Here is a 16,274-nt window from a genome sequence, read left to right as displayed (position 1 = left end):
TTCCTTCTTGAATCTTCAACCCCATTTTCTCTTTCTGTCTTCTGTTCCACGTAAAAATATACATTATTTAAGTAAATATCGGAGCTTTATGAGATCGTTCTGAATATTCCTAGAAATTCTCCTGTCGTGTATTTTAACGGTCGAAGATTAACACAGCAGCACAGATAAAGAATCTCGATAACATATAGGGACAAGCGAACGGAAAATAATAGGTCAGATTGCAGCACCGAGTTTTTTCTTTATTTAATAGGTCGCGTAAAGCGTCGAGTTATTTTAGTTTTATATCAATTTTCTTTTTTTTTCCGCGTCTTTCAATTTCTATTCCACTGTCGCAATTTTTCTCCAAGAAAAAGTATCCAGCAATTTGCATGCACGCTGCAACGACCCCCCCCCCCCCCCCCCCCCCCCCCTATAATAACGTATAATATATACGTACGTTTTTAATGTTTTTTTTTTTTTGTTTTTTTTTTGTTTCTTGTTTTTTATCGATCGTCGTTTTTTCACCACCAGCACAACTTCTTCAATGTTGTTTATTAATTAATATTATTATTTTTCCTTATTACTTTGCTATTTATTATAATATATTACCTGTGTACGTGTAAATACTTCTGCACATACGTACACAGATAATAATAAAGTATTTGAATTTACTTGTTATTGTGGATAATCACGTACTTAAATAGTCTTACTTATGCGTAGGTCGTTATATAGTTTAACCATTTTTATTACAAACAGTTGTATCTATATAAATACATATATGTATACGATATCTATTACGCAGGATAAGTATGTATACAAATATGTATACTATGTATAAAGTCGCTTTTGTGTTCCGTCTATTTAGGTTATGTATTTTATGAATTTACACATTGCAGTTTATTATGTATATGTGTATATATATATATATATATATATATATATAGATGTATATGTATTATATTATATATATACATATATATTTTGTTATCCGTTATTTTTTTTCTCATGTCACGCGACGTGATCATAATTGTTATAAATATACTTTCATGTAAATTATAATAAATGTAACAATAATAATGGTAATATTAATAATAACAACAACTACGCACGAAGTTCGAATCCATTATTATGAACCTATTCATGCCTTCCCGACGAAGGCAAAGTTTGAACGAAGCATTTAAAGCTGATCGCAGAAAGTGATAATATGCAAGTTGGGTTAACAAACTATTTGAATGCATGAAATCAGTTATGAATAATAAAAATGCCAAAACGATTTTGATACAGCCTTATTAGGATTAGTGTAGCGATCTCACCGAGATACTCGAAGGAAGTAATGATATTGCAAAAAAATTAGACAGTGTTGTAACGTAAGTTTCATTGCTCGCAACACCAAACTATATGACCATAGAATAGTTTTATACTTTATTTAATTTAATTCCTTTTCATTTAGAACCTTAGATATTGTATTATAATAGGTATTGATGTAGTAAAGTTTAATTGTAAGAGGATATAGGAATAGTGTTAAGTAGCAATTTTTCATTCATAGTATGTATGTATGTATGTATGTATGTATGTATGTATGTATATATAATAATTAATCATTCATTCTTTGTAATTATGTGAATACAATAATTTCTATATATTCTTTATTCGTCTAATGATTAATCATCTTCATTCTTCGTCTTCTTCTTCTTCTTCTTCTTCTTCTTCTTCTTTTTCTCCCTCTTCTCATTTCAAATTCGCAATTTTTTTTTCTTTCTTTTTTTAGAATTTTTTTTTGCATTTCTTTCCTAAATCTTTTTTTTTTTTCAGTAATTAATAAGTAACTAATCACCAAGTCACAAGACACATAGTGAATTTTTAATTCTTTCGGCTCAATACATTTGGATTTGGATAATTCACACATGTCGGTTTCACGTTTTCTTTCTGTTGTCTTTGTTGTTATCTTCTCCTTGCTTTCTTACAGGTATGTATTTTTTTACTTTCCGTCTGATCGCCATCGCCATCGTCGTCATCGTCGTTATAATTTCTTATATAATCTATCTCCGAGCTTTTCGCTTCTCTCTTTGATAAATCATTAAGTTGGCGAGTGTTGTTTCCTTGCGCATTATTTTCGGTTAAAAGTATCGTTAATTTGTTTAAAGAGAAACTCAAACTTGTCCATTATATATGCAAGTATATCAAATATGTATACATATATAACATTTATATACATACACATTGACCTGTTGACCAACTGACTGTAAATAAAAAAAATATCAGACATTTCCTACTACTATTATGATTCTACGTTTGTTTCTCCGTGCGAACTTTCTTTTGTCAATTAATGATCCGCGACGTAGATCAGAAGCTGGAATATTATTGTGTTTTAAAAAAATATTGCTGACGGTTGATTCTGCGTACACATAGATATTACATCAAAGAGACACGAACACTTTTCAGCTTGTCGCAACATACCGCACGAGAGTTGAGAAGCTACGATATTTCCATTTAGTTAACGTTAAGTAAACTGTGCCTTCGGAACAAGTTGAATCGAGAAAACTTGAGTAAGAAAGTTGAGTAAGTTTTTGGTGACTCGATCTCTATTATACCTTCGACATCACTGTATACAAGATAATATACAACAGAATAGACTGGGAATGAACCTCAAGATCTATTACAGGTTTAGTAAACAGCCCCGACGACCCTTTCCGAAACTATAAGCTACATAATCCGTGCATATATGTAAATATATATTACAAACATATATACATATTTATATATACGTATATACACAATTTTTCTCTCTCTCTCTCTCTCTCTCTCTCTCTCAAACAGTTGTTTAAATCTCTTCAAACCTTACCACCTCCCCCGTGTAGTTTTTGAATATCATTATTGCGTTCTATAATATTATAACAGTAATAACATTATTATTGTTATTACTGTTGTTTTTTAAATTTATATGGTTTATTCTTACATAATCGTTTGACTATACTGCGCGTATCGTTGCTGACATACAGAGAATTAATAAATATTCATTAATAACTGCTCGTCGTCTAAGTACTGTGATAAAGTATACGTAGTCCATATTCGACAACGGAATCCAGTCGTGATGGCAGTGTCATTGCATATATATATATTAAAAAGTGTTCAGCATACGTTTTGCCAAATTGTTGGTGAATAAAATTTGAATATGTTCCCTCGCTTGATACAGAGAATATCGATGGTGTCGATATACTGTACGAAAATCATTAAAAATAATATTATTAATAACGATACTATGATAGTAATAATTACAACAAGATGAATGAAACGTTTAAAATGCAGCGGTACAAAAGAGAAGGAAAAAGAAACCAAAAAAAAAAAAAAATGGTGCAATTTTACTCTCGTTCATCGATGAACAGTGAGAAAGAAAATCTAGGGAATTTCTTTAGTCACATTTCGAACGATTCTAGTTTAATGGATTTTTTTGAACATCGAGCGCGACTGATTCCTGAGTATATGCGTTTCTCCAATCGTTGGTACAACGTGGTATGATAATAGATAAAAGTATGGGTAGGCTGCATGTGCACATAAAGAGATTATAAATTTGTATAGTTCTATAACGGCCATAAGTCTGTTGGAATCGTTTTGAAGGATGCAGCTTACGTTATACGTAATTATATTGATTATAATATTGCAGAGTACGAACGACACGCGCAATACAGAAAAATGTAAGTACCGATTAGATTCAATTTAGGTGCGCCATGTCATCGGATCGTTTTAACTTGTACCCATCTTACATCGGTACATCATGCACACGCTATTTTACACCTAGATTATATAGATATACGGTTAGCAATGAAGATAACAATTGAAATGAAAATCAAGTGACATAATCGTAGCGAGAGTGGTAATAACAATATCAATTAAAGCAATGATAATAGTATTAGCAGTGCTAGTAGTAATAGTAGTAGTAGTCGTAGTAGCGGTGTGGTAGTAGTAGTAGTAGTAATAATAATGGTAGTAGTAGTAGTAGTAGTAGTATTAGTAGTAGTAATAGTAATAGTAGTGGTAGTAGTAATAGTAATGATGATAATAATAATAATCTTGTAAAAATTATGACTATTAAGTATGTTCAATTCGAATCGTACAATATTTGAATGCATTTATGATTTCTCTATACATACTTTATTTATATATACACACACACACACACACACAAATATCTATATGCATATGTATATACGTGTGGGTGCATGTGTGTATATTTTTTCTTTTTCGTTTTTGTAATTAATGTGGTTTTATCAATTATTTTCATTAGTCTTCGTTCTTTTTTTTTTTTTTTTTTGTTGTTGTTGTTGTTGTTGTTTTTTATTTTTTTTTATTCTGCTTTTCAAATCGCCTATATTATAGTTACGTTTCGATAACTTTTTACACGGCCTATATAGAATATGTATACACGTATAGCGGTTAATACTGTGTGTTCCATTCCATCTCGTTTCAAGTGCGTGTGTGTGTGTGTGTGTGTATTTTCTTCTTATGTAAGAATGTACAGATTGTTGACAGATTCGATTTATGAAGTTTACGTGTCGAATGTTGTGTTACTATCAATTTCCACGCTTCATTAACTCGTCTTTTTTTTTTCATGCTAATCCCATTCTTTGATTTTGAATTACAGAAGCAGCAGAATTGGTGGAACGTGTTGCTGCGGAAATTGTGCAGAGGTGCACGGTAAGGTAATAGACCGATAGGTACGTGGGGATGTGACGTTTTGAATCTGAATCGATGACGCAGAGATTTGTCAAGTTTAATTTCAATAAAACTACCGCCAATTCGGATGGAATGTCAAGCACAATGCGGTTCAACTGAGAACTTGATTTAGAATATTTACATTTTCTAACATATAAATATTCATAATTCATTATCGAATTAATTTTGTTTTTTCTGTCCCAACCATTTTCTTCTTCGGTTACTTTTTTTTTTATAATCAACAGCTATTCGTACAGATAACATATATCTTTCTCTCTATTTCGTTACTTTTTTATATATATTGTTGCGGTTGTTTATTTACGTATACGTATATCGTCCAAACAATTATTTACAATACGCTTGATAAAATATACCGTTGGCAAGAAAAGTATTTTTTTTTTTCGACGTATTGTTATTTTTTTCAGCTAGCGAGTTGACCGTGTTTAGACGATAATTTAATCACTTATTAAAAGATACGTTACAAAACACTCGGCGAAATTTAGTATTATTCATTTGTTTATTTATTTATTTATTTACTTGCTTTCTCCTCTGTGGCATTCGCAATATTATACGTATACATATATATGTGTGTATACGTATACATATATATGCATATTGTAGGTGTATAAATAAAATTTAATTAACAACAAAATATCACAAATGAACAATTATGTTTGTTCATCGATGATTTTCCTCCTTCTTTTAGTCCCTTTATTTCTCTTTCAGTTTAGAGCCAGCTTATTTCGTTTTCTGATGTATTTTTTTTCTTCCTTCGGTATTTTCTTTTTTCACTTCTGTGCTGTCGTTTCTGTTCTTCCTCCTACGGATCCTATGGATTTATTTATTTAACTTGCCCTCGTCAGTTCACCTCCGATTCAGCATTTCAATCCATCGGATTCTTATTATTCTGAACTTTACATATTTCTGTATACATAGATATATTATTATAGTTTCATTTCTGATTAAAAATACTCGCTCGGAGGTGTTCGAGAATAATAGTTATAATATAGATACCCTATACTTAACGCTGTCGAATTTAACTGACAAATATATAATATCATTTATATGGATTCGTGTCTACTCAGTGTCCCGACAGAAAGTACGTTAGTCGTTTTCTCTTTAGATTTTTAGCTTTTCTCTCGTTTTTCTTCACCTCTCTCTTAAGCGTAATTGCTAAGTCATTGACACAATATAGGCAGTAGCCAATCAGCAAAATCAAATCTTTCGCAATGTATGCGATAACTAAAAATGTCGAATTCAATTGAAACTCAGGCTTGAGCGCATTAGAATCCCTACAAAACATACATACATACATCGGTATTACGAAATCTCAACAGATATATTTCGTTAGAAAATGAAACTCCAAAGTTTTCAACTCCGTAACGTTTTTTGCTTTCACTGCCCAAACGTCTCTACTTAATTAGGGATGTAAATCGAATGGTCAAAACACTGGGTATAATATAACTTATATACTGTCGTTCGAGTAACCAGTTTGGCTATAACAGGGGAGGCAGTGGTGTTATTACTTTGGTACAATATTTTTAATGTTGTTGCTGTTTTTCTTTTTTTTGTTGGTTTTTTTTTTCCAAGTTTTCCAAACTTTATGCTTATACTTATTAAGGTATACATAATATATATATATATATTTATATACGGTGGGTCTGCGATGTTATTATAATTACAAACCATTTTACGCGTGAATTTTTCTGTTTCCCCCCCCCCTTTTTTTTTTTTTTTTCTTCTTCTTCTTTTTCCCCCCTTCATTTCCGTGTACATTATATAATGTGTTTGTGTTGTGTACTCTTATATTAATTTTTTTATATATATATATATATATATAATATTTTTTTTATATTATATAATGTATTCTAATAATTACAACAACGCGTGACATGCCTGCAATTGACGCGCTGCAACGTTACGTGTCAATAAAGTGTTTAATCAGAGATTTATTTATCCATGCGATGAGATTCTGACGCTGTTTGTGTGTGTGTGTGTGTGTGTGTGTTTGTGTATACATCAGATGGATACATAATATGTACACACGTATTACACCCACAAACATCGTATATAATATGTATATGCTATATGTATGTATGTATATTGTATGTATTTATGTATGTATATCTATATGTATATATATATATACATGTATATATATGAAAGATGATATTCATATATATACACACATACATATGTTGTATTCATTAATTAAGTATTAGGTATATACGACTAGACTGCAGTCTCGGTGTGACTGTGGCTCGATAGACGTTCGACGTCTATTTCTGGTATGGTCAGCTCGTCGGGATTGTTGTCCGCGTACTCGATGCTGCTCGTCTGCGACAATCGCTTGCTGAGTGATGACTGCTTGCGAAGTACCTCCGCCAGGGTGGTACTACTGTGCTCACCATAGCGAGCGTCTAGACCTTGTCGAAATGCGTTGACTACGCGGATCTGTAATTAATCCCATAACAATCTGTTAGCCATGTCAATTAACCTTGTAATCAACAAAGTACAGCTGGTCTGTCAGATACCATATTTTCGTATTTTAGCATACTTTCACCCTTAACCTCAAAATCTTCTAGATTAGGGAATGAATGGAAGATGGCTGCCGCGACCTGATCGGACCCGATTTGCCGATGTTTCGATATTTTTGCGAGGATGAAGTTTCCAACTTTTCGACTTTCCAGGCCAACTCCGTGAAAGTCATCCGAAAATTGCCCAACAATGATTCTTTTCTCCTCTGATGAATCGTTATCATAACCTCACCGTAACTTAAACCTCATCAATTTTTTCCATTATCCGCGCAGTATAATTCCATCGATTAAACGTTGCTCCGAGGTTTACTTGTTTTACTATATGGTATCGAACAGACCGACTGTACAATTGTTTCGAGTTACTTCTTGACAGAAGTCTCGCGTTTGTAACGATTGGAGATGATGTAAAATTAGGCCACAACCGATAACTAAACGTAAAATATTTGCATCAACCATTCTTTTGTTTTTTTTTTCTTTCTTTCTTTCTTCATTTTTTGTTTTCTTTTTTTTTTTTTTTTTTCTATTTGGGGGGTTTTGGTTTTGAGTTGCTTTTTCAACATATCGCATGCACCTATAAACCACCCAACATTGATTGATGCTTCATATCAAGGCTGATACTTTGTCGAACAGTTCGCGCGATCGAATCAACGACAATTTATCTGCTGTCTTATATTCGTATAGTCAAGAATATCACCGGATTTGCGATTGAAACGATCTTCGAAAATCCGTAACCATCTAATGACGTTCGACAATGTATCATACTTTATCAAATCTCTTGAATCAACGTACAGAGTGTATATTAACCATAAAGCCCGCAGATTAACTGATAAGATGGTATATAAGCTTATTCCTGATTTATTCTACATCGCTGAAATGTAAAGAAGCGTGTTTTTGGATCTGCTTGAAATTCAATCGATATTCATACTTTACCAGAATACTTTCACCTTTAATAGGATGTAAACTTGTTTCGTATATGTGTCAATACAATAGATACGACGAGTATTTATTTTATTCAAGCAAATCGGTGACAATGATTTTCATTTGTAAAATCATAGCGACAATTATTATGAGAGATAAAAGAAGATGAAAAAAAAAAAAAAAAATTTCAAATAAACATGTTCCAAACAAATGAAGTGTTGGAAGAAAGCAGTGACAACAGGAAGATGAAAAAAAAAAAAAAGTAAATAATTGTTAACAGATGACCAGCAACTCACTCTGTACGATTGTGAATGAAAGGACTTATATTATACATGTATAATGCACTATGTAGTTAAAATGATATTCTCCCGTAACAACGGTAAGCACGATCTTGACAACAGCACAGTAAACATGACTACTGATAGGGGTTTTGTTGCTTTTTCATGCAATAGATGTAGGTATACATACTCGTATATAAAACAGATGTATAAGTAGATGCATATACATAAACAGGTGTAATGTATATGTATATCAGCGTGAGTACCACCACCATGTGTGTGTGTGTGTTTGTGTATTTATATACGTATGTATATACATAGATACATAAATACGTATATAGATGTAGACACGTTGAAAGATTGAGTTAATCCAAGTAATGCATAAAGCGGGTATATAAAAATTCTGGTGGTAAATACTTACGCATTTTCTAATATACGAGGTAGATTTCAGGTGTTGTTAACCGACGATGCGGCAAGACAACATCGTGGACACAATCAAAGCTTCATCGTAATATTAAAACATTATATGTATATAGTATAATATATGTATTTAACATAACTTGCGTTGGAACTGTGAGAAATAAAACCACTATATCTCATGCAGGGGCAGGCATTCTCATACAATTAATGTATTAGGCATATGCACACAGATATTTGAGGAATACATATATTTGTTTGTAGATCGTAAATAAACTGAAAACAAAAAAATGATATGTGAAAACGAAAAAACAGATTTCCAAAAAATCGTCAAGTTGAATAACACATATAATGCGTACCAAAAAATGTCCAAACAATTAGGAAAAGTGTCGGTAGGCGGCATGTGTTGCAAAATTTGTGTTACAAAAATATTCATAGATATTAGGTGTACTCAATATTTGATGATTTTAATCCTGAAATAAGGTACACGTAAACGAAAAAGAAACTATTGCGATATCTGATTCACACGATTAAAAGGTCTTGTTTCATTAATTGCCAAAAATATCTGATTGGTCAAGGGCGACGGTAATAACAATAACAGTGGTAGTTATAATATATCAATAACAATAATAATAACGTAAAAATAACAACAACAAGAACGATATAGTAATCATGATAATAATCATGCTTTGAGGATTTACGCTACAGTAACATTCTTCGTGGGCTTTTATGCAGGGTGCATATATGTATACCGTGTGTCCACGAGGAAAGTGCGCACCTTATGCGCGTGCGTCAAAGTCGCTCGAATTTCATTGGCCGACAGTTACCGCTTGATTGTAAACCCGACGCAATACCAATCGCGACTGTCAGAAAATTTCCCTCGGAGCCCACAGCTAACGGTGGGCTTCTAGGGACACTTTCTGACAATTGAACAAAAAATTCGAACGTCTTGACGCACGCGCATAAGATGCGCACTTTCATCATAGACACATGGTATATACAAAGAATTACGCGATGTAACTCGGTTTTATATATAGGTATATATGGTGTTATCGTAATTATTAGTAAGGTCAAAATTGATACTATAAACTGTGTACGAGTTGAGTAGATGTATGTAGTTATAGATTAAGTAAAAAAATAAAGCCAAAAAATACGTGTCAAAGAAAGAGGACAGCAAGTTATGGGGATAAAAGGTACATCTTTACACTTTTACCGGGATACCGTGTCGTCTGTATTATAATGGGAAAACTTGAAAATCCGTTCGCACTACATGCCGGCGGAGAAACAGACAAAGTACTGAGAGACGATGTAAGTAGTCGAGCTCGTGTCAAACCATTTGAGAATTAACGAGGTTGAAGTTAGTAAGGTTATCGAAGGGAAACAACTCACTATTTTCTTGATTTTACAATGCTTTCGAAGGAACTGAGAATTTCGAAATATGATTGTGTTTTGTTCAGATTACGATTTACTGAATTTCAGACAATCTGAGAATCGGGAAATGACGGTTTTTCCTCAGCATGAATCGTTACGATAACATTACTAACTTCAATATGATGCGAGTTATAGGCTACATTCGATTCCGTCAGTTTCCATTTTCTCCCGCCAGGCGGCGAGGTGTCGGACTCTCAATTTACTTGTATATTTGCCATAATGTCTAATTTATGAACACGCGTAGAGTTGTGTTAATAAAATAAGGAATAACCCGAGTAATGGCTATAAGCATTCCTCAATTCAACCTGTACAATTACTGAGTTAAATTAATATCTAATTGTCGCAACGTGTAACGGCAGTTGAAACTATTCATTATTAGCCCCAACAGAGAGAGAGGCAATAACTTGATTTGCAGCAAATCAAATTAAGAGTTGGCATTAGAACTTGACGCACGGATGTACAATCTATATACAAATTACACTACGATAATAGTTCGTATTGCCGTTACGATCGGAGTATTTTAACTATGCGTAATTTCCAAGCTCAAAACCAGCAGCCAACTACCGTACTAAAAGCACTTCGTTCACGTTCCTCTTTCGTCCGTTTAATTGCCTGCATGTGTTTCATATTAGTAAAAGAGAAAAAAACGGTGGGTATTATGGATGTGTGTATTATAAGATTGGTATTGAACGATGGTTCAAGGCACGTAAGTATGGCTAATTAATTAAGTATTATCTACGCACGAGTAACGTGGCCCTATTAACACGTATATACTTAATAGGAAATGCAAGTATGTGTATAATATGTATTATGAACATATATATATATACATACATGCATATATATAGGGTATTACAAGATAGGTAGGAATAGTCAAGTCGCAAGCACCAGAAAGTAATGTATGAGCCAAAGTAGGTTCAAAGGATTGTAGTATACGACAAGATAGTTTGAAATTTGAAATAAAAATTAATGGTCAAGACCAACGAGAAAAGGTATGTAAATAGAAAAAAGACGATTAAAGAAGAGAAGTATACAATAATGCACGACGAAACAGTTAATGTACAGAAAATGTCCAGATATTGTCATTTTTTCGTTCCTTTTTTCCGCTTTCTTTCCCCTTGAAAAGATGTTCAAGTTCCCAAAGGCGAGTATGTAATGTAAGAAATCGATTACAGCATAGAATATTATAGTTGTTATTGATGAATAATAGAATAAAGTGCTGTGATAAAATTGCTATGTGCAGCTCTTATATATATACATATTTGTGTCAATCAACGCAGTATAGGAATAATACAAGTAATATTGAAGAATGATATACATAATATATATGTATATACCTATAGGTATACTTGTATAACAAGAGAAAATTTTAATAAATAGATCGTGTTATTGTCGGTGTTTCAATTACTTGCAACACTCGGCTGTATCCTTTCACCGAAAGCTCTCATGCTCGTGTATACAATATGAACGAAAATAAAGAAGATAATGATAAGAAAGTAAAAGATGAAAATACGGTATGAAAGATATGACAATTTAGATTTACGAACCGTATATATCTATAGGAAAAGATTTACCTTGCTAGTCCCAGGACCAACTTATACCACGGACTTGTAATCGGCTGTAAAACATTTGCCACAAAGATCATTAACCTATAAAGTTTTAACCTACATGTCTTTATTGTTTTCATCCCAATATCTAGCATGACGACTGTTCGACGTTATTTAATGCTTATTTTCTGTACCTGAATCAAATTCAAACTGAACTTTACTGATGCAAATTATACATTTATAATAGATAAAAGAAGATGAAAAAAAAAAAACATGAATCGAGAATAACAGACGGAAAAGAACTTAAAAAATGCAATATCTAGACGCATGTGTGTATACGATTCAATTTGAAACAGCATTCTCACACAGGGAATAATAATTTTCTTCATCTGTGTAAATAAGTGTTGATCACATCGTGTTGAGAAGAAAAACAGTTTAACTCCTAGAAGACCGGAATACGCCATTTGGCGTAAGTCATTGACCTACCAATGTTTGACTTTAATTTGGTCCAATATTCCGGATTTTAGATCACTTTTCTATAGAAAAAAAGATTTTTCGAAAATTCTCAGACCTCAGTCCTCTAAGGGTTAAACAACTATTAAACACAAAATTAATAATGGCACAGGTATTATTTACCAAATTCACTGAGGGTGTAAGATAAAATATACAGCCGGAGGTCTTTTTCGACGGTTATACATGAGTATAGCTATTTGGACTTACCATGGCATCATATTACTTTCCGTGTCGATATAGGCAGGTGTATATATGGTAAGTGTGGGTGTAGTTTTCTTTTTTTTTTTTTTTTTTTTTTATTTGTAGGTAGTGGAGGAGGGCGGAGGGAGGGGGGGGGAGGATTATTTTTATACATGAGCTTGATGCGATTGATGGTAAAAATGTTCAGAAGTAATCGAAAAAGGATAAGAGGCGTAAGGATTTTCATTAGAAGAACAAGTATAGAACTTCGTGGAATTCAGTGAGAAGGAGGGAAAAAAAAAATTATACGTAAAAAAGTATAGGGGGAAAAAAAACGAGACGACACAAAAATAACTTGTGCCAAACTCGCCTGACGATGAGTACCAATACTTATTGTATCGAATAATATGTCTGTACAATAATATAAAATTGTTTTTCAAAATAATTAGTTTCCTTTGATTTTTTAATATTGTTTCTTATTTTTCTGTTCTCATATCACGTTTTGCAATGCCGTACTTCATAGTAATGCAAAGTTTTTTCGTATTTTCTTTTGTATATATATACGATGTAAATACTTGTTACGCCTGTACGCATAAACCTGCTATTTGATGGTACAAATGCAATTCACGGTTACACTTCCCGTTGCTACCACATCCAAAGATAATATTATCTATTTCTTGGTTTTTCGAATTTGCTGTAGTTAATCTGAAAATAGTTGAGGTACACGCGTATATGGAAACTACGGTAAAAGTTATGCATGATAAATTGACGTAAGGGTTTAGCAGCTGGAGTTATAACATTTCACACATTCAATACAGGAAATTTGGACATAACTTTTACAGTTTTCTTTTCCTTTTTGTTTCTTTTTGACTTCTGTATTGACATTTGAACAAGCGGTTGTTAAAAATAGAAGCATCACTGTATGTATATATAAATATTTATACGTGTATACGGCACAAGAATGAAAAATGCAATGTTGAGCATAAGCTAATAAATCGAAAAAGTGGAAAAACATATAAAAAATTAAAGAAAGCCTTGAATAGCAAATAGAAGCGATTGTACGATGTATTTTCATTGTCGATTGATGAGGATTAGATATCGACTACCTCTTTACGTCCAAATTTAAGTACTGCTCGTATGGCTGTAGGCAGGTATTGAATGTTTCCACAACGAAAATGGTATCACACTATCACGTGTGACCGGAAGTTGACTTTTAATTTCAGTAAAAGTACAATTCTGGAACAGGAAACAGCTTGGCAGAGGTAAAGGGATGTTTCGGAACACGACAGAAAGAGATTGGGCCTTGGTTCATCGCACAATGATAGAGGAAACGATAACGATATACACATGACGACTCTTTCATTGAAATTACTATTTGGCCCCGCAGTGTTGCCGACGTTGTCGCTTGAGATAGTTCGAGAACAAACGGCATAAACAGTAGATATGTTACAGGCGTTCACTTCGGTATAGCTGAAGGAGCAGGTATAAATGCTTTGTATAATAATGAAAAGCAAGCATAAATACACAACGATTGTTCATAATAGTATCGGCATTACGCGTCTATATGTATACAGGGTTATATCTTCAACAATCATCCGCATTTTAACAACCATTAGAAAAATATGAAGCGCACGCACTAATCATTCATGTTATGCTTCAGCACAGTTCGAGGTATACTTCAACTGCGGCACATTCATACCACACTCTGGATTAGAAAGCGCAACTGCATGCGGCTGAAGCCAAAAGACTATGCTGCAAATCGGGGTTGTTTCAGTCTGATCGGAGTGTAACGCCCTACGAACGATCATGCTGGATTTTTGAGTAAACCGTAGACAAACGTGTCAGGGAATATTTTTTATCGATATAACATCCAGACAGTCGATCGTAGGGTAGTTGACGATGTATACGGTAGGAAAATGGGAACTGCGGGTGAATAGTTGTTCTAAAACACAGGCACAGTCGAACCGCACTTGTTTGACCAGTCCCTCACTTTCTGCGCGCAGCTCGGCTGCGCAGAACGTTGCGCACGGCGCCTTGAAAGAGTAGTGAAAGAGCTCCACCACCGAGGTCTAACGAGTGGGGTCATCGCCGTGCATATAATACAAGCCAAATGTTTTCAACACACAGAGTTGTATATACAATTAATAATAGGAAGAAAAGGTAATAGGAAAGGCATAAAAATTATTACGCAATAACATACTGCACAACGAACAGGTTACAGTATAACAAGATAAATTTTTACACAAAACAAAAGAAAAATATATACACATGTGAAAATAAATGCGCTTTAAAAGTATTATAATAGCTTACAGAAGAGAGCATAGAACAGCGAATGATAAAGTGAGTAAAAGAGTTATTATAATAAGGCTCAAAAGAGAGAGTAAGTATAGAGAAAGATAGATAGAAGATAGATAGATAGATAGATAGATAGAAGATAGAGATAGAGTGACAGACAGAGATAGATGAAGATAGAGACAGTGAGAGAGAAGAAGAGCGCTTACAGCTTGGTCTGTTGAGCTCTTGCTGTAGGGTACCGGTATCAAACGTTCCTGCAACTCGCCACCAATCACCTTCAAGAGTAAATGGTAACATCATGGTTATGTATGGCATGAGATGCACTTGAAGCAAGCTGCTCTCGAACGTTCAAAGTACTTCATTCATTTGTATACAATAACGTACCCAACAGAAATAGAGGAAACAAGAGAAAAAAGATACAAATAAAATACACACACCCCGAGCTCGTTTGGAAGAATATAAAAACGTGTTTGCCGAGATTTTCAACCAATATGTTTTTGTACGGATTGAGTAATCGTGACGAATTTTTAGTGCAGTATTAAAGGTTTCAAACTTTACGGTTACAATTGTCATGTCTGTAATACAACGATCAAGATTGAAATGAGTGTAATATATTCTGGGTTATACGTGTACAACGTGTCACGTGTATGTTATATATATATACATAGTTTGTATGCGTTATACACTTGTTTTCGCGATACTGAAATGCCGGTGTATAAGTGAGGTTAGGAATGTGAAAAATCGCGGTGAGATGTAAATGAAAGTGTGTATTCAGCCATCTGACAAACCCATCACCGGTATTTAGGAATTTGACGCGTCGTCACTTTTTTTTTCAACCGACCTTCAGGCAACTTCGAACCAGATCTTATCATCAAAGACGATGAGAGGATGAATATAGCCAGGCTCATTAGAACGAGAGGTCGATTAGATTTTGATCATGCTGGCATAGTGTTGTTGCCATAGATATTGTACAATATGCGTATAGCCCGAGTAATAATATGGATAGTATAGCATAGAAATAAAGATATTGTAAGTAAGTAGGATATACGTAATATGTAGTATGTATTCATACATAGTAAGAGCGAGAAAAATAATTGGCAGAAAACGATAGATCATATTTACACTGAAGACATGTGTTTCGAGTTAGTTTTGGTGTACATCTATAAACTTCAATTTTGACCGATGAGACAGGGGTTGTCAAAGAGTTTTCTAGTAAAATAGTTAGGTATTGGGTTAGGTTAGGTGGAGGAGTTCAACTTATCCGCTCACGTTCTCGTGACACTGCAGTGAAAACAGTATTATAAGTATAGAATAAGGTAGAATCATGAAAACGTACGGGAACGCATAACATAAGCAAGATACGAAGAATAGGTACACGAGAGTAGTATCAAAAGGTAGGTAAGGAACCTACATTACCTATGTATAGTAAGAATCGAAAGAGTAAAGGGACAAATAGCGACAAATGTAAC

General features: G+C 33.6%; 1 protein-coding gene across 9 annotated transcripts in view; it reads right to left on the bottom strand.

Moving 5' to 3' along the window:
* Nucleotides 1–711: 711 nt before the first annotated feature.
* The window catches only part of LOC124411981 (plasma membrane calcium-transporting ATPase 3), a 108,085-nt gene continuing 92,522 nt past the window's right edge, over nucleotides 712–16,274 (bottom strand). For 2 of the 9 annotated variants that reach the window (XM_046891578.1, XM_046891584.1), the window contains 3 exons: nucleotides 15,012–15,080; nucleotides 6,895–7,143; nucleotides 6,831–6,848 (listed from right to left, as the gene is read on the bottom strand). In XM_046891578.1, the coding sequence (XP_046747534.1) occupies nucleotides 6,922–7,143; nucleotides 15,012–15,080 (291 nt within the window). In that variant the 3' untranslated portion in view covers nucleotides 6,831–6,848; nucleotides 6,895–6,921. Of the gene's footprint in view, nucleotides 936–5,261; nucleotides 5,284–6,828; nucleotides 6,849–6,894; nucleotides 7,144–15,011; nucleotides 15,081–16,274 lie in introns of those variants that run through there. The other 7 variants (XR_006929725.1, XR_006929730.1, XM_046891580.1 and 4 more) reach the window with 6 other exon arrangements.

Source organism: Diprion similis, chromosome 10 (assembly GCF_021155765.1).
Source record: "Diprion similis isolate iyDipSimi1 chromosome 10, iyDipSimi1.1, whole genome shotgun sequence".
In the NCBI taxonomy this organism is placed as follows: domain Eukaryota; kingdom Metazoa; phylum Arthropoda; class Insecta; order Hymenoptera; family Diprionidae; genus Diprion; species Diprion similis.
This window is presented reverse-complemented; position numbering and strand designations above follow the sequence as displayed.